General features: G+C 36.9%; 1 protein-coding gene across 8 annotated transcripts in view; it reads left to right on the top strand.

Annotated features, from left to right (window-relative positions):
• PUM1 (pumilio RNA binding family member 1) overlaps positions 1-19,803 on the top strand; it is a gene marked incomplete at both ends in the record, with an annotated part of 109,457 nt that overhangs the window by 39,861 nt on the left and 49,793 nt on the right. For 4 of the 8 annotated variants that reach the window (XM_084241871.1, XM_084241870.1, XM_084241872.1 and 1 more), the window contains 4 exons: positions 5,223-5,331; positions 6,299-6,477; positions 15,414-15,580; positions 17,569-17,839. The exons of 2 other annotated variants lie outside the window; for them this stretch is intronic. In XM_084241871.1, coding sequence (XP_084097997.1) covers positions 5,223-5,331; positions 6,299-6,477; positions 15,414-15,580; positions 17,569-17,839 — 726 coding nt within the window. The remainder of the gene's footprint in view (positions 1-5,222; positions 5,332-6,298; positions 6,478-15,413; positions 15,581-17,568; positions 17,840-19,803) is intronic. 2 more of the 8 variants (XM_084241874.1, XM_084241873.1) reach the window with 1 other exon arrangement.

The raw sequence follows: 19,803 nt of genomic DNA, 5'->3' as shown, positions 1-19,803 counted from the left end.
GGGGCAGTGCTGAATCCCAGCTACTAGACCACCATAGGTTGGTGTCTCATGAAGCCGCAGCAAGAACTTCGCTTGAGGACTCAGGCAAGCAAGTGAAAAGAGGCAGATTTGTTTAGAGAAAGAAGTTTAAGGAGAAAAGGTACAGAAATAAGTGGGACTTCCCAACTGGTGGAACCAGGCCAGGGAGGGGCAAGGAAGGTGTCTCTGGGAATATATACCTTCTTTCCCTCATTATTCTAAAGTTCCATTAGTCTCTCTGTGATTGGCCTTCATGTCTCTGTGCCCAGAATTAAGACTATGCATCCCAGCCCTTATCTTAGCATACTTTTTTTTTTTCTCTTCATCATCTTTATTCCATACTGTCCTGTTATCCCTAGTCCTGGGGTGTTTTATTAGTTCCCTTTGGAATTTGTTGCCCTTATTTCTGGAGCTTCCTTAACTCTCCTGAAGTCCCTGCCTGCACTGTCCCTGAAACTGCCTAATTATCCCTAACTTGCCCTAGGACTCAGTAGGACTTTCCAGGCCTGATTCTCGGTTTGTAGGTCTTGTAAAAGACCCTGACTACTAATTCTGAGATGTTTGGATTCAGAGATTGACCCATACTGACCAGAACCACAGAGACTAAATTATAAAAGAAAACTCAGTTTATCATTTTATAAGGCTAAATAACTCTCAAATGGACTGTATAATTGTCCAGTGATCACTCTTGGCCATAGGAGGAAGTCAAGTTCTCATAAGAAGGTTGCTTGATAAGCAAAGTCTAAGCCAGGGAAGGTACTTGAATGTTTTTTAGTGGCTATTGTAATCAAGCTACTCTCTAGCCTGATACATAAATTGCTTTTATAAAGATAGATTTGTTTGTGCATCATGTGCCTCTCCCCAAACATGCCAACTGGATAATCCTGCAGACTTGTAAATTCCTGGGTCTCCTGTGCTCTTGTACCCATTCCCAATTCCTGTTATCTTCCTTTAGAATTGTCAAATCTTTTAATCTTTTCATACCCTGTCTTTAAAGTGAATTTTTGTAAACCTCTGCTGTCACCTATTTTTGTGCTGCTTGAGAACAGTCATTATTTCCAAATTCTTCATGGGGCAGGCAGGAACTTTGTTTCATGTACTAGTTGCATTTAACTTTTTGTTGATTGAATTTAGGTGTGGCTTAATTGAAGATTTGGCCATTCCTGGTGTTTATGCCAATGGGTTTGCAAACCACGATGTTTTAACCAATGCTGTAGATGATGATAACTCCAGAGGATTGCTTTTGAGTTTGAAATAACAATTGCAAACTCTATCAGTTTGTTTTAGTTCAGTAGATTATAGCTCTCTTTAATATCAGATTTGAATTGTTAACCCATTGCACTCCGCTGTCCCCTCTCAGGGGACATCGGAATTCTAGCATATCACTCGGATGTCCCCTCTCAGGGGACATTGCAATTTATTAGTGATTACGGGGAATTGAGGTTATTTCAACGCAACTTTTTGAGACATGCATGTTTCCCTGAAGTTTTATCTTGAAATGGTACAAGAAATTAAATCAAAATATCGTAAAATGGTTCGGAGTGCAAAGGGTTAATATCTTTATTTTAGTTGACTCTTGAATATGTGATTGTTGCTAAATCACAGTAAGCTTAATGTGTTTGACTTTTTAAATTTTGTAACATTTAAAAAGTCAGTCATTTTTAATACAGAAGGGCAATAAGCAAGGCTGTTTCTAGGCTAAATTCTCTTAAAAGGAGATAACAGTACAGCAAACATGTAGCAGGGGAGAGCATGAAACGGAACAGACTCAATTTTTTCCAAATTGAAAAGCACATGGATTTTGAATATTAGAAATGGAACAAGTATTTCTTGAAAATACTGTTAAATGTTTGAATGGAAGAAAACAACACCTCCACATTCATACCTATTAATTACCCATTTATTGCTATTTAACAAATTACCCCCAAATTTAATGGCTTAAGACAACACAGGGGTTTAAGCTTTATAGGTTTTTTCAGGTCAGGAACCCAATGATAACTTCCCAAAGTCTTCTATTTCAGGATCCCTACAAAGCATCAGTCAAGATTTCACTTGGATTGCAGTGATCTCAGAAGTTCATTTGGGAAAAGATCTGCTTCTAGGCTCACTCTCCTCATTAATGTCAGGATTAAGGTGCACCTGGTTGTTGAACTGATTTCCTAGTGAATTATTTGTTGTCCAGAGACCTCTTTTGGTTCTTCGCCATGTGGACTTCTCTATAGGGCAGTGCACAACTTAGCTAGATTCATCAAAGTGAGCAAGGAAGAGAGCAGGATAGATGACAGCAAACAGGCAAAAGAAGAGTAGAAGCACTACTGAGGTTAGCCTTTTGTAACATGATCTTGAAAGTTTGTATTACTCCTTAGAAGCAAGTTGGGATCCAGCCCTACAGGTAGGGAAAAGGGGTTATATAGGGGCATTAGCACTGGGAGGCAGAGGTCATTAGATTTATTGAGTAATTACGTCTGAGGAGGTGGCATGAGTATGTTTTGGAGGAAAGAGAAGTGCTGGGTTCAATATAAGTAAGGTCCAGAGACTGAGTGCATTGCTAAATTTGTTTTTATCTTTGCCCAAGTACCTTGGTTTTAGTGTTTTACTTTCCTTCCCATTTGCAGAACACTCTTGCAGCTCATAGGTTCCACCTTTTTTCTCCTCCCATAACCAACATGCTGCCACCCTCTTTGCCCATCTTTTTCTTTATCTCTTACAAACATGCCTTTTTAGCCTCTGCTGTTATCATTGATAATACTTAGTTCTTCTCAGCACACTTTGCCAAAGCACATTGAGTTCTTCTACTGTTTGGGCTGTTTGTAGCATCTATTTAGGATTTTTATTTAAGCTGTTAATAGTGGGAGCTATGGCTGGTGTTTGGCAAGGCTCTGGACTTTTTGGGTGTATTTTTTGAAACTTGTTGAGTCTGTTACTACATTGAAGTAAGATAGCCATTTCTTAGCACCTTGCTACATGTTTGCTGTATTGTTACTTCCTTGTAAGAAAGTTTCATCTCCAACAGCCTTGCTTGTATATTCACTTGCTTTGGCTGGCTTTGCATGTTATGACAGCCTAGCAAGCTACCGTGGAAGAGGACAGACTCCCAACAGTCATTTTGAAAACCTTGAGTTCAAGGGCTGCCGCTTTCAGTAAGCAGTTTGACAAATTAGGGACAGACTATGTTTGCACATGGAGGCTGTTACTTACAGAAACTCATCCCTGGATTTTGAATAAAGATTTCCAAATTTGTGTAGAGAGGGCTGAACACTGTGATGAATATTTTTGATCATCTTTACTCTTTTCACCATTATGTGGAGAGTAAAATTAACCAAGTGAGGTGTCTCTTGTGCTTATATTTTAATGGTACATATAAGAAAAGTTTGTCTAGGTTACTGTTTGCTCGCACTGCCTACAGAATACGGGAGAAAAATGAAAATGTTAGTCGGAAAGAGTATTACCAAGGAAAAATTTTATTTGTAATACTGTGAGAGGGCATTTTGAGACTAAATAGGAAGAAAATAAGTAAAAAAAAAAAAAAAGAATTGTTGAATTGAACTTGTAGTACATATTAATTTTCTCTGTCCCTTTTGTAATTTGCAGCTTCTTTGCCCTGATGTGCTGTCACTGAATATATTCATTGAAATCCTACTATGTGGTAGGCATTGTGCTGGGCATTTATCTCTGTTTGTTACAACCTGAAAAATACTTCCTTCAAAGAGAATGAGGCCTAAGGGAGTACAGCACTTTGTCCTAGGACACACCAAAGTTGTCTAGTCCAGGGCTTCCTGATTGCACTGCTTATTTAAGGTCTGGGCTTTTGCTCCCATCCTGTCCCCTCCATCTGCCTTCAGGTGAACAGACCGGCTTGTCCTTATTTCCATCAAAGAGTACACTTGAGGGGCACACTAGGAATTGACTGCTTATAACTACTCATCTTCAAGTAAATCTAAGGGACTGGGCAATTAAATGTCAGATCAGAATATATCTTCTCTCATGATCTTGTGGAATTACAAAATAGCAGACATCCTGAAGAGAAAAATATATGGGAAACTGCTTGGTGCAGGTAGTAGCCCATATCACCAGACAGGTTTATAGAGCTAGATTAAAATTATGCTGAGAAACCCAGACTATGAGGGCAAAGTTGAGTTGCTCCTCCTTTGTCATTGGGTTATAAATTGGAAAGATAAATCTTTATTGTCAAGGAGGAGAGCAAATGTTTTGTGCTTTGGTTTTGTTCTGTTCCTCAGCTCTCTGGGTGAGCTTTTTTATGCTCAAAAGCAGTGATTAAGTGCAATCTCAAACTTAAAAGTTTGTTTTCAGAGTAACAGCTGAAAGGAAAATGTAATCACAGGAAGAAATATGAAGGACAATTTAGTGAGTAAAACTGGTGACTACCATGAAGAATGATTGAAAATCTAGATGAGGGTTTACCTTGTAACCCTGTCACTAGATCTTTGATCTTGTGCTTGTTTTGTATGAAGGGTACTTTGAATTTCTTTAGTTGAAACTAGTTTAAAGTTCACATATTGGTACAGCCCAGCGCGATCCCTACATTTCCTTGAAATGTAGACTGTCTTGTGAAATCACTTTAATAACATAACTTGGTATTGTTTAAATGAACTGAGGTTAGGAGATTTTATTTCCCTTCCAGAAATGAGAATAATTGTCCCGTCTCTCCAAAATCTTGCACTAGGTTAATATTGTGGTTGGGAAGGTTTTTTTTTTTTTAAATTTTTTCTTTCTGGTCATGAGAGCGTTTTAGTTAACAGAATCTCTGTGTACGAAGGATGGGGGGGTCGCCTTTAGCATTCTATAGCTGGGGTCTGAGCTCATGGTCCAGGTTGAATAACTGTGGTCAGTTAGAATACATACATGTAGGCAGGCAGAAGCGTTTTGGTAATCGTAGATACTTCTTCTTATCAAGCAGTAGTTAATAGATCTAATATTATTCTCCTTTCCCATTTAAAAATCTTGGCATGGTTTAAGTGAATAATTTCAGATATTTAAGCTGAGACCCCCTGCCTTAGGACTTTGTGTCTTTTACCAAATACATAGTAGTGCTCTGGCCACAGTCTGTGTAGTCAGAACACTGTAATTAAAGACCTTCAGGGCACGTGAGCATCTTCAGTACCCGTGTCTAAAAGAAAGTGTTGACTGCTGTACTTTCATCCTTTATGAATTCTTTAAAAGCATCTATTATTTTTAATTTGCAGCAGCTCTTGCCAGGTAAAAAGTTTTGGGAAACAGATGAATCCAGCAAAGATGGACCAAAAGGAATATTCCTGGGTGATCAATGGCGAGACAGTGCCTGGGGAACATCAGGTAATCTAGATCTAGCAATCTGTACTGTGATTTATGCCTGTCTTAGAGCTCCTTTCCTCAGCAATTGGCAAGTCATGAATTTTACTTCAGTGACACAAGCATGTCAAGCAATGTCCTGTCTTGTAGTATAATTGCCATGAAGGAGCTTATATGATGTAATTTATTAAAATACAATTAACACAAAATCAAGTCTTCCAGTATTTTATTGAAGTGCTAGCCACAGGGAAATGGTCTTATTTGAAATGACCATAATTTCAGGTATAACTTCTTGTTCTGTATTGTTGTCAGCATACTTGGAATTAGAAAATCCATGCCTGCCATTTGAAGTTGATGTTTCTTTTACCTCCCTTTACCCCCGTGTACTTTGTATGGGATGACCAATCCATAAATGTGGTTGGGCCAATTAAAGTCACTGGGCACAGGTGCTTTTCTGACAGACTACCTTTGAGATGGGATGGGAAGAATTTTAGAGGTAGAAACACTGACAGCAGACAGAAATGACAGGTGATAAGGAAGGAAGGGGACAGAAAATCCCAAAGCTGATGTGCTGTTACAGCGCAATGTAAGAATGGAATCTCAGATGACACTGAGTCATCAGAAAAGATCAAATTATGTTGTTGATTCTAAAAAGGGCAGTAAAACCACATTTTGTTATAGTAATATTACTAATAAGGTATATTAAAAAGAAATTCTTGAAAAGGGTAATTGTTAATTTTATCCACTAAACTAGATAAACCAGTTACATGAACTGCTGTATTGCTCTGCTATCCTGGATATAAGAGGGTGTGTTTAGTTTCCTTACCTCATGTAGAATATTATACTTTGGGGAAAACGCAAAAGGAGGTTTTGGCTCAACTGACCATGTAGGTTTCCTGATTCCTAGTCATTGGTTTATCCATGAGACATCACTCATAATTTGTTTGAGCCTCTGGCTGCACTGTATCATGCTTGTGTATCTTTTTTGTAGATCATTCAGTTTCCCAGCCAATCATGGTGCAGAGAAGACCTGGTCAGAGTTTCCATGTGAACAGTGAGGTCAATTCTGTACTGTCCCCACGGTCGGAGAGTGGGGGACTAGGCGTTAGCATGGTGGAGTATGTGTTGAGCTCATCCCCGGGCGATTCCTGTCTAAGAAAAGGAGGATTTGTAAGTTGGCTCGAGGAACTTGTTCCTATATCTCTCTCTTTTTACCCCCATAAAGCAAGACATGCCTGTTTAGTTTCCTTAGATATTTATAGCAATAATTAGAGGGTATTTTAAACTACTTTATTGTAATCAGATCTCAGTAAATACAGTAGGAGATGTAAACTAAACTTTTTAAAAATAGAGAAATGATTTTTGGGGACATTGAGTAATGTGAGCTAAGAAATGAAGACTAGATCTCTGTTCATTGATCAACCAGAAAACACCATTTTAATTTGGCAAAAAAAAAAGAAGGAAGAAAGAAAAAGAAATAGTAAAAACAAGAGGAATACAAATAAGAAAGCAACAACTAGGATATCAGATATCAGGAGGGATTTCAGACCTCTGAGAGCATTTGCCCAAGAATCCTTAAAAAGGATCAAATATGTAGGATCATTCTTGTTTCTCTGGGTAGGTGTTAACTATGGAAAAATCTTTGACCCTCCTTGAATAACTTTGCTTCTCACACCCAAGCAGGAAATTAGATGGTATGTTAACTCTTTATCTGCCCTTTTTTGGATTCATCATTATTCTGTCTCTACCTTATTACCTCTTAAGTTTCTGAGATTTGTATAAAAATGCAGTCTTCCTAATGCATCTTTGATACTTGATAGCATTTTTCAAAACTAGTTCTTTCTTATATCACTGGCTTTCTAGACCTAGAGGTCTTGACATGCATTTCCACTTGAGTCTTCCTTATTCTGTGACTGGTTTATATATATTCCTGTCACAGCCAGGAAGGTCTGGAGAGGCATCCTGAATCTGCTTTTCCTCTTTTACCTCCTGATTCAACTTGTTTTGTCACTTACCAAAACCCCTTCTCCCTGAAGTCTTTTTGGGCTAATGTTACCTGTTGGGAGTCATTTGTGGGACCTTCTTCCTCCCAAATGATATTGATAGCCTCTGTAACTGTCTTATTATCTTTATTTTATAACAATTTGGTGTTGATTCTTTTTTTGGGGGGGGTCATTCATCTGTTGCTAGGTATCATTCTACTTTAAACTTCCTTTAGTTCATTTTTCAGTGCAGCTTCCTCAAGTGTCAGTTGCAGTTACTTGATAATGTTAGTAGACATTATTAAAAGAATGTTATTGGCTTGATAGGATGAGGACAAGTGACTTGTCACTAGAAGTTACATGGCATTTAGCTTTACTTTAGGCATGTCAAGATGACGCTTCACCTAACAGTGACACTTGATAAGTGGTTAGAGCATTTAATTCCACAGAAAAACTGAACAAAGTAAAGTGAAATGAACTTGAATTCAGGAGACTGGATTTTTCCCAGTTCCACACCTAGAAGGTTGAGGAATTTAGTCAGAAGAGCATTTATTTTTATAACAATTAGTAAGATTATGGGATTAAACTGGGACTTTGTCTTAAGTCTTTAGTATTACTAATCATTCCAATGATGACCTGAATGCTTCTGTGTCTTTTGATCCTGCAAGGAAGGACATAGGTCAGATTAGTGGATCATAAAGGAAAAGGGTTCTTTTTACTGAACCTTCCAAGAGGCTGCTTGGAAGGAACATGATCTCCCCTTTGGGTGTGATGAACAGCATCATGCCAAATGAGTATTCGTCCATTGTGTCACGGGAAGATTATACTTTATACTTCTATTCTTTGACTGTATCTCCAAACATACCTCCTTTTCTGTCCTCATTTTCTTCATCTCATGAGTGCAGATTCATTAGAGGAAGTGTTGCCTTCTGGTTACTGTTTATTACTTTCAGCTACTATGGGAGAAAAGTTTGCATCATTCATAGGTAAGTTCTTAGTGTGGGGAAATGGAACCTGTATTACTCTTGCTGTGAATTCTCTGTCTTGTGTGACTGATTTCAAATTCTTGTACATTAGCCAGGAGGCAAGTACCTCAGTTACTCTGAAGTTTGTGGAGACAGGAAAATAATTGGAATTAGGAGAAAGATAAAATGCTGCGATGAATTACTATTACTGCTTCTTTTTCTTTTTTTAAAAGTTATTTTATTAGACTTATTTTTATGACAAAACTATCTTTTACATTCTGTGTCTTGCATTCATTCATTTAGTAAAAGTGGCTTTCATCTATAGTGTCCATGGAGACTGATTTTTAACTCTTTTACTTAATTGTGACCAGAGGGAGTTAAAGCTTAAGGCTAGAGGTCAGAAAATGAAACTAACAGGTTATTTGTTGAGTTTCTGAGATTTGTATAAAAATAAAGGCGAAGTCTCCAAGTCTGTGTTTCAGCTTCCAGGTTGTGGGTAATGAAGTATATTTTGAGTTGCATCTAAAGGATAATACAGGAAGACTGTTCATATTGGTTTCTCCAGTCTTTTGGCGGATGCAGGCCTGATTATCGGTGAACTATTTTTCAGCTCTGTGGTTGTATCCTGCTGTTCTTATGACTCTGGCTTTCCTCTGCCTGTTGGTTAGGATGACAGTTGAGCAAAACTGTGGTCAGGGACACATGAATCACTTAATGCTTATCATAATATTGTATGCATCTTCTTGGAAAAGGTGAGATCCCCCCCCCCCTTTTTTCCAGATCTACTCTGTTATTCAGAGAGTTGAGTTCAGAGTCCAAACAAGAGAAAATATCTGCTCTTTCTGAAGAGTAGTACTTGTTGATTTATAGGTCAGAGCATCCAGATGTTTTTACTTTTTGATTGTACCAACACTTCCCTTTAGTAAGCCATGGAACAGCTCTATTCTCCTGAGACCTGAAAGCAAGCACTAACGGGTCATTCTCAGATACTGACCACTGGTAATCCAGACTCCGATTAACTTTTTCAGTTGAAGGTGGTTTAGAACTAAAGTAATCTACCGTTCTATAATGGGTTTCCATTTTCAGTAAGGCTGTTTCCTAGTTACAGCTTGAATGAGGATATTTAACTCTTTGTTCAGCTTTCCTGGATTTTCTTTAGTTTACTTTGTACAAATCTTCTCAGTTTAGTAGTTTCGGCCTCTATGATAAGATTACTTTCAGGCTTAGCATCCATGGTTAAGTTTTGGTTGTATTTTACATGCAAATCACATACTTAAGGGCAGAAGTTTTCAAAATAATAGGAAAATTCAGAATAGCACTTACACCAGAATCAAGTCTTTAATTTTGTTTTCATTTTGTATTCCCCCCTTTCACCTGGAATAAGACAGCCCCCCCCCCCCAACTCCAAGCATGGTTTAAAGGAGTTGTAAAAATCACATATTACTACTGTATTTTTAGATCCATTATGTAAATTAGCCATTGAAGGACTTTGCTGTAGGTCCTCAAATAGATTGAAGCCTTGCTACAAGAGAAGTGCATCATACTTTCTGCCATTTTTGTTTGTTATGCCTAGGGAAATGAGAATACCACCCTAGACTTTGATTGGGTAAAGACCTCTCTAACCCTTTGAAAGAGCAATTAAAAAAAAAAAGATATCATGGGATAGCCTTTCTACTTGTCTGTAAAGACTGGTTGCATTATGACCACTCAGAACAATTGTTTGAGTCACAAAACTTGACTTTGCTAGTCTTCACTGCATTTGTTTTAGATAGCAATTACTACGTAACTGATTTTATATAAGAACTTTTTGCAGTGTGATGCAGGCAGATGTCGGGGGCTTGAATCTCAGTTGGGCCTTAATTTCATCATCTGAAAAATGAGTAATTACAACTCACAAAGTCTGATTCATATGGCTATTATGTGTGTGTGTGTGTGTGTGTGTAAATAAATGGTTTGTAAACCTTATAAAATCTTTCTCCACAGAGTCCGTGGAACAATAACATTACAATCACCTGAGAGCTTATTAGAAATGCAGAATCTCAGATCTTACCCAGACTTATTGAATCAAAATCTGCATTTTGACAAGACCCTCAGGTGATTTGTATACACATTAAGGTTTGGTAAATAGTGCTATAAAACAATTTTGTTGGAAGATAAAATCACCAGGATGCTATGGATCAAATTCAGAAATGTTCATTACAGGAATCTTTCAGATTTGAGCTTCCCTTGAGCAAGAAATCTATAAGCTCTGCTTGGTGGCATTGAGCTTTTAGACACTGACTAGATACAAAGATTACAATAATTCAGAAAATCTTATCTTTTCGCTTCCATCTTTGTAATAACAAAAAACACCATTCTACACATTTAAGATTTCTTGTTTTTTTTTTTTTTTTCCTGAATCTGATGGTTCACAGCAAAGGAGAACACTTTCTTTACCTTTCTGCATACCAGAAACCGAGTGATTATATGTACAGTGCTTGACATGTCCCATGTTTCACTGTTTCTGAAATGCACATTTCCCCACTTTCATCATTTTAAATTGGGATGCATTTTTCAGGTCATAGTATGTCATAGTTTAATTGCCAGGCCAGTCATTTCCTTTTTAACAGCATATAAAATAATGTGTCTTATAAAGTGATGTCAGATTCAATGAAATGTGTTAGTCTACAGCTTGATTTATTACTTACATCTTAGAAAAACCAGAGGAAAAGAAACCTAATGATTAGAGCCTTAATTTCTTTCTTGGGGGAAACAAAGGATGTCTAGCGATTTCGAAGCTTTGGGGGAATGTGGGCGGTGTGGGTGTGTCTGAAAAAAGGCTTGGAGTGGGGTGTGAAAACTGGATAAAGTAGTTTTAACAATTTAAAAAAAATGCACTTTCATAATTTACCTTAGTTAATGCTTAAAACAATCCTTTGAGGTAGGTAGTTTGTCTCTGAATTTATAGATGAGAAAAAAATGAGGATTAGAAGGGAAGTGCTGGGACTTGAATTTGAACTTTGTTCTATTGACTGTTTTAGATCTTAGCTATATTGCTTTCTACTATGCTTTACTGGCCTGTTTACTAGTTGAATGCCTCACAGTAAGATAAATTTAAAAAGTATAATTCATATGACTAGTCATTTTAAACTTTTACTCAGTGTTAATATAAGAAATTTTTTATTGCCAGTGGAGCTGTAAGGTGATCTTTAAAGGAAATCGACATTTTAGTTTTTTAGCATTTTGTGGAAAACAGGCAAGTGCACATAGGAGAGACCATTATTGTAATTTGTGTTAAGGTTTTTGGATGCAGTATGTAAAGCAGATAGGCAAAATAATTTCTTTTTGGAAAGAAGGGAGGAAAATCTCATTAAATGTCACTTCTGCCATCTGGTAAAATCACTATAATAAGAGGAGAAATTAAATTCTCATTTCTCTGTCTTCATTCAGAATTAATAGGTATTCCCTATTATATGAGGCTTTTGAGGAAGTTGAGCCAAAAATGGATGGACTCTTGTCTTCGCAATCTGTCTTCTGTCCATCTATTCACTCAGTTTTTTTTTGATGTCTAGTAGTGGAACAGATTTCTCCATCTATATAGTTGTGGCATTTCTCAGAAACCTTCTTGACCCCACTCTTGAGATTTTTATTGGAGTCCCCCGCCACCTGCATTTTGAGCACTTTCTGAAGCTGAAGCCTGTGTTTGAGTACTGCAACTTTGGGTTAACATTCACCTGTAGAAATCCACAATGAAACCATGCTTTTAATCCCTTTTTTTCTCCTTTCATTTAGCTAGTAGACTTTTTCAGTACTGTTGTGTTCTAGGTAATGTGACAAAAAAGCATAACATAAAGTCTACTTTTATGAGCCTTATGTTAGATTCAGCCATAGGATTTCTCAATCGTGAGTGCTTATTGGAGTTACTGGAGAAGCTTTTTGTAATGTTTATGGGAGCCACTATGGGCCAATTAAATCAGATTGCAATGTTTGATGCCAAACAGTCAAGCTTTTTGTATTGTGAAAACTGACAGTGTCCTTGGGAGAGTCCCTGACTATACATTTACTTGCGTTAAACCTCCTAAGTAGGGGATTTAAGATGAATAAACTTGATGTCCTAGGTAAGGTTACGAAAGTACTATCCAATGCATCTATAGAAAGCTATAGCTTTTACTAATATATTTGTATAAGATGATTTATGCTTTATAAAAAATGATTATGCACATGCATCATTTCGTTGATGTTCATAACTACTCTGTTGTAAACAAAATTATTCCTGCTTTATAGAGGAGAAAACTAAGACTCAGGTTTAATGACCTGTCCAATGTCCTGTTAACTAGAAGTGTTAGTAGTTGACATAGTATGTAGGTTCTCCTTGGTCTGGATTAGTATTTCTTAAAGACCACATAGCTGTGAATACTTAAATGTTAAAGACATTTAAAAACCCTGTAAGAATTACCAGCTCATAGTCTCTATTCTTCTCTGTCCAGGTTCTTTACATTTCTTTCTATGATCACAAACCCTTGTATTCTCTTTTAATAACAGACTTGGGAGAATGGCTTCCCACTGTGCTCTTGGTGTCATTCAGAAATCTGACTCTTTAGGGTTGTGGTTGATTGACTGAAATTTTTTCCTTAAGGTAAACTTTATATTGAACTATTAGCTGTGCACAGAAATCTTCATGAATTTCTGCAAAATAAAGCCATGTAGCCCAACTGGATCAAGAAATAAAAGCATCCCTTTGGTCCCCCACTTTTGAATAGAAGGAGCCTACTATTCTGCTGAGGCATTAATTGCTTATTCAGAGTAGAAAATCAGGTAGCAATTTTATATGAATGTTCTACATAGTATTGATGAAAAATAGCTCATCCCATGGGCATCTTTAAAAATGTAGCCCTTGGAATTATAATTAGAAACATAAATATCAGTGCCTAAGATTTCCTGCCCGAGCATTGGCTTAGAGATGGGCTGAGCAGCTTTCAAGGAAGTCCTTATAAAGGGTCACTGAGGAAAGATAAGTGTTAATTTGATGAGTCAAATAACTATTCCTGTCAGCCAGATTTCTTGCTTGTTGGTGAAACTTCTTACTGCTTCTTCATCCCATTTCCTTCTAATTTGTCCAGTAGATCTTTGAACAGATTTTGTGAATTAGAACTGAACTGCTCTAGTGACTTGATTTTTTTTTTCTCCCCCCCCTTTCATTTAGCTAAGATTATATAGGTGTTTAGTGGAATGATCCCTGTAATACTCTTATTATTGATATAAATGATGTCTAAATCAGGTGGAATTGTCATCTAAACCGTATCACAGCCTCTTGTACTGTTATCTGATACCAATAATGGATAGATCCTTCTTTTTAGCAGTTTGGTTTTGCAGGATTTTTTAAAAATCATTTTTTCCTTTCATATACTCTGAGCTAATGCCAGGCATTTGAGTTCAGTGGTGGGGCTATGACAGTGAATACACAACTTCTCTCAGTTTTACGTTGCAGTAGGAGGGAGCTGCTGTCTCTGGAGAGCTTAAATAAGATCTTTTCTGTCATATTTCCATCTCTGTTTTGGTACCTCAATGTGGTGCTTAATTTGCTATCATTCTCTCCTTTTGAACCAATAACAACCTTAAATTTTGAAGATACTTTGAAGATTCTGCTTTGAAAGTCATATTTTAATGGCTACCCAAACCATAATTTATCATTTTGATGCCACTTGAAACTGAGTTGTGTATTTTTTCTAAGTTCCTTCTCACATGTGGTCCTTTGTACACATTAGCCGCGAAATCTTTGCTTTTCTGTTTCATTTGAACAGAAAATGAATGTGAAACCAAAATGGGCTCTGTACTGGTAGTTGAAAGGATTCATGAATTACCTTTGTAGAGCAGTGATCTCTAAGAATTACCCTGAGAGCATCTGTTTATTTTACATCTGCAGGCCTACATACTTGCTTGCCATGTAAGTGTTGCTCTGCCTCCAATGTTGCTTTTTCCCCAGTGAAATGTGGTTTTGGTGCCTGGAAATGCAGTACGACAGCTCTCATCATCTTCTGATTCCATCTTGCCTTTTACTAGGAACTTTAACTTGGTCCAGGTGTACTTGTTTCTTCGTTAAACCAGGAGCCAGTGGTGCCTCTCTCTAGTTTTAGATAAGTAAAAGTTACTTATCCTTTGGTAAGATTCTGCAGAGCTCTCTGTACAGGTCAAGACACTATACCAAACTTCTTTTCCTTTTGGAAATAAGACACTATACTAAATCTTCTTTTCCTTTTGGAAATAAGAAAACGTTTGTTTTCTATGTTCAAGTCTTAACTTTAGACATTGATAAGAGAACATAGATATAATTTCCTTAGAAGACAGCACATCAGCATAAATGACAAAATATAAATTCTTTTAGCCCAGTTTTTCGACCTTTGCAGTTTGAAACACATCAGAGCTAAATCCTGTTGAATCACTTCCAACTCAACATTCTCCCATGTACTCAAGATAATCTGGCATGGGACAGTAAATAATGAAAGACAACAGATAAATATCTTAGAGTACTTTCAGTAAAAGAATTTCAGTTAGATTAACATGATTTGAAGGATTAAAAAATTAAAGGATGTTTGGTGAATTTTTGATGGAATAAAGCATGAGATATAGGGGTAGTGGTGGTGTAAATTGGCAGGTCATATATCCCAAGATAAACTGTAAAATAATTGAATTGGAATGATGTTATCTCACATGTAGCTCAATGGAAGTATGGGAGGAATTTACATAGGACAGTGGTGAAGTAGGAAATTATTTTAGTAGGTTTAACACTTTCCCCTCTATGCTACTAGCTGCCATACCTGGGTCTTATTAGGAGTCATGCTAGTGTATAGAGTTAGATTTGAGAATAGAGAAGTAGAGCTTAGAGATAAAAAGTTGTAGCTGGGCATTTGGTAGAAAGGGAAAAATGGGGTGGTGGGACATTGGGTATGTTAAGACTGTCTTAAACTTTGTAACATAAATGTATGTCTGTCTTCCCCCATTTGGCAAGACTTTCTGCAGTGTTTCTGCCTCTGTGTTGTTTGTTGACTAGATTGTAATGTCTTGAAAGGGTACAGACACTGTCCTGTTTTAATTAGCATTTAGAGTAGTTTGGTGTCCATAGTGGTTGCCCACTATTATTAGTTAATGATGATTAGTGAAGCTGAAGCTATTTTTTAAACAGGGCCCAAGGGATGCAGACAGTGATGAAAACGACAAAGGTGAAAAGAAGAACAAGGGTACGTTTGATGGAGATAAGCTAGGAGATTTGAAGGAGGAGGGTGATGTGATGGACAAGACCAATGGTTTGCCAGTGCAGAATGGGATTGATGCAGACGTCAAAGATTTTAGGTTTGTATGTTTTACACTTCTGATTTTTAAATGGGGTCTATGGGGTTTTTGTTTTAATTTAGTTTAATTTTAATTTTAATTTTTCTTCCCCTCCTTGTGTGTCCATTTTAATAATTGTTTCTAATGGAGGCTATCCCCCAAAAAATTATAAATTAACTGATAATGTGAAATATTCTAAGAGCTGCCAGTGCTTGGTGCTTTGACAAAATGATAGATTTTGCATTTGTATAGGGCTATATACTTGGCAGGATGATTCCATAAAGATATTTTCAGTGTTTCTCAAATATCCTGGAATTGGGTGTCTTGGGACTTTGCCCAAGTTTCTCTCAAATCACCATCTTAGAGAATCATAGTAGTGGCAGTACATCATAACCCTTTGGGGTATTAGAGTAGAGGGAAAATCAGTTAAGGACTTACGTATTATTTCGGTTGCCACTCTTAAGCTCCCTTTGAGGTAGATGGGTCAGGTATCATTTTCCCGACTTGAAGAACCAGGAAAGCCTCTCATTCCATCTCTCTGGTTATGATTGATAAGCAGGTTTACCCTCTAAATTAATATACACAGCATAAAATAATATTGTACAGTTGTCACCCACATTTGGCAAATATTCATTTATATAGGTAACATTTAGTGGTGGTATATAACTTTAAAAATACAAAAATCTTTGGTCAGTGATATATAGGTTAAAATTTAATGTTGGATAATTTGTGTTATTCTAAAATTAATGTGTCTGTGTACATGCAGATGGGAATATAAATTCCCATCTTAACCCTAATATAAACCCCAAAATAAAAATTAAAATGTATTTTAGATTAGATTACCATTTGTAGAACATTCAGTTGCTTAGCATTTCACATCTAATTTTTGTGTTTTGTGGGTGTATACAGTTAGTCTGTGGAACACTGTGAGGTAGTGATTAATGAACATGAACCCCTAAGGTCTTTCAGATGAGTTTGGGTGGTGCTTCCACCCTAAATCTCGAGCATGGAGCAGTGTTTTATGGTATTTGATTTTGGGTCCACATGGTGGTGGTGATGGCGGTGGTGGTGATGTTGCTAGTGATGATGTGGTGGGTGTCTGTCTGTGTGTGCGTATGTGTGAGAAGGAACATGACAATCGCTTTAATTTGTACCCAATACAGAATTTCTTTTAGGCATGAAGAATGTAGTCATTAGGCTGAACTCTCCTGAGACTAGGATAGTCTCCATTTGTCTGACATGGGATCTTATAATCCTATAGTCCTTTCACATAGGGTGATAATGTGTTCTGGATTACCCAGGACAGTACTTGTTTTATACCTGTGTCCCAGAATATTTATTAATAGTGTCCCCTTTCTTTTTAAAAGTATTGTGGTTTGGATATACTATCTCCTCACATAAGTTTTAATTCTTGGAATTATCTCTTTAGCAGGGGCATATCCTAGATAATTAATTTATTTTGTACTATTTTGTAATGGTCTTCTGGTTTCTTAGGAAGGTTGTAGGGAGACAGTTTTAGCATTGGTCAGTAGTATCTCAATAATACATAAAAGTTTTTAAAATAGATTTAGTCTCAGATGTGGAATTTCTTAGAAATTATGTTTTCTATTGGCTCTGTTTAAGGAGTAGATAGATGTTGCCTTTAGGGGGAATATTTTACTGTTTGTGTTTTGGGATCTCTGTTGTCATGGATGCCATAGGTGGTGATTTTTCCAGTTCATCCAGTGTTTCTCTAATCTGGATCTCTTGGATAAAGGGACTATAAATTAATCAGTTAATAGAAATATAATGGGTGGGTTGTGGTGGGAAGGCAAGCAATAGAAGAGTCATTTTACAGGTTATAGCATGAAAAGCACCATAAAGAATTTGGTTATTTTGTAGAAACAGACTTAAGTACTATTACTATTGATAATGAACTATGTCTAGGGAATTGTCCTTAAACTTGGGTTGCTGTAGTGTCCCTCCCCCACACAAAAAAAGGTTTAATGCCCTTTACTTTCTCTGTTTAGCCGTACCCCTGGTAATTGCCAGAACTCTGCTAATGAAGTGGATCTTCTGGGTCCAAACCAGAATGGTTCTGAGGGCTTAGCCCAGCTGACCAGCACCAATGGTGCCAAGCCTGTGGAGGATTTCTCCAACATGGAGTCCCAGAGTGTCCCCTTGGACCCCATGGAACATGTGGGCATGGAGCCTCTTCAATTTGATTATTCAGGCACGCAGGTACCTGTGGACTCAGCAGCAGCAACTGTGGGACTTTTTGACTACAATTCTCAACAACAGGTACTGTGTGTGTCTCTGTCACTCTCTCTACTCTCCCTTCCAGCCAGTGCATTAATCAAGTAACTAAGAATGGGGAATGGGAGGAGGGTGGCTTCAGTGTAGGCTATCACTAGCTTGCCCAGCTGTGAAGTGGGTTTATAAAGCCTTTGTATCTTCCCCTCAAGAAGCTGGTTTTTGTCTAACTTACCAGCAAGAGTTCATCCTGCTCTACATGTTCTTTAGCTTTTCTGTCACTCCAGGTCTCAGGGAATGGGTGCAAAATTCTTTTGGATGTTTAATTAAGCTTATCTGAAGATTAATGTGATTGCGATGCTGTTGGTTTGTTTTGCTTTTAAAATAGTAAATTCTGTTATCTACCTGTGTAAGGAGTCCAGTACCAGGTCTTATTGGTCATGTCTTTTAATTGAGTTACTACAGAATAAAATGTACCTCATACTTTCAAAAGATTTAGAATGTGATTGGGGAAAATACATTCAAATCACTCAACATAAAATCTACAGTGAAATTTCTTGGCTCTTTTATTTATAAGTCCTAGAAAATTTTTTATCTGTACCTTATGGTTCTGAAGGCATAGTATGACTGTAAGGTTTACGGAGTCTTCTTTTTATTTCTTTTCTTGCCGCCCCCCCTTTTTTTTTTTTAAGGAAAATCAGCTGTCAATTAAATTACAGAAAGGAGGCAGGTAGCTATCCTATCTGGTTAAGCACCACATGCTATCTCTCATGATTGGAAAGCTGTTTGATGGGCTATGAATTTCTGATACTACTTAATTTTAGACTAGAACATAAATGTAAATTCCCAGTTTTAAAAGGCTAAAATTTCATTTCAAAGCTTAGAAATTTCTATATCTATGGGGAAATTGATGTTTACTCTTTGAAGACCAGTACCATACTGTAACATCCCTTTACTTGTTGTCATAAATAGTTGATGTTAATAAAATTTTGACTGATAGATGCTGGATAACAAAATTGATCATGTAGAGCTTTCAGAAAGAAAAATATGAACATTCTGTGGCTACCTGATGTTTAATTAGCAAATTCACTTTCCAGAGAGGTGTGGCTTTGCCCACTTCGTAAGAATTGGTTTCCTGTTCTTTTCCTGTTCCTTATAAGAAACACGCTTGTTTTACTATTGTGTCCTTTCACATTGAATCCTCAAAATATCTGGCATGATGCCACAAATTTCTTCAGGTGCTGAATATGCATTATATTTCAAAATATTTTGTTACCCCATCAGCAAACTCTCCAGGAAAAATTATTTTTATGTATACTTCAGCTTGTCCTTTTTAGACTATTAATATGATAATTTCTGTATGTAAATTGAGATGTGTGAATATAGGCTATTCCTAATCAGTTTCATCTAACCTAGTTGTATCAAGAAGTTTTATTTGAATTCTTTCTTTTAATTTTCTTTGGTCTAAACTTTCATGACAACCCTTAGAACTCTGGGTTCTAAGCTTCCATTCCAGTCTAACCCAGTCTAACTCTGATTATTTTAAGAAGTGCTTCTGTCTCCAGTCTCTAACAAAAATCTGATTCTCTTTCATTTACTTTTTCTTTATTTCATTATCAGAGTTGGGATTCTCTTTTGATTTATTCATTCCTGATTTCAAAATTTTATCCTTTTTTGGGATGCGGAATAATACAACTTGAACAGAAACGAAACATATCTTTTCTTTTCTTTTTTTTTCTTTTCTTTTTTTTTTTTTGGGCAAACTCACAAGTACTTAACAGTTACATCAAAGACACCACAGTTTTATAAGCCTATCCCATTTCAGCAATTTTTGAAAGCAAAGTTAAGTTACTATATTATAGCTTCCCATATACAACCGGACTGCAACATTAGGTGTATTGCTGTGTGTGTGTGTGTGTGTGTGTATCACTGTTGTGTGATGTGATTTTTGGTTTTTATTTATTTATTTTTAATCCCATGCACCCTGATAGTATGCCCGGAAACCATTGGCC

Source organism: Talpa europaea, assembly GCF_964194135.1.
Source record: "Talpa europaea genome assembly, chromosome: 9".
Lineage (NCBI taxonomy): Eukaryota > Metazoa > Chordata > Mammalia > Eulipotyphla > Talpidae > Talpa > Talpa europaea.
This window is presented reverse-complemented; position numbering and strand designations above follow the sequence as displayed.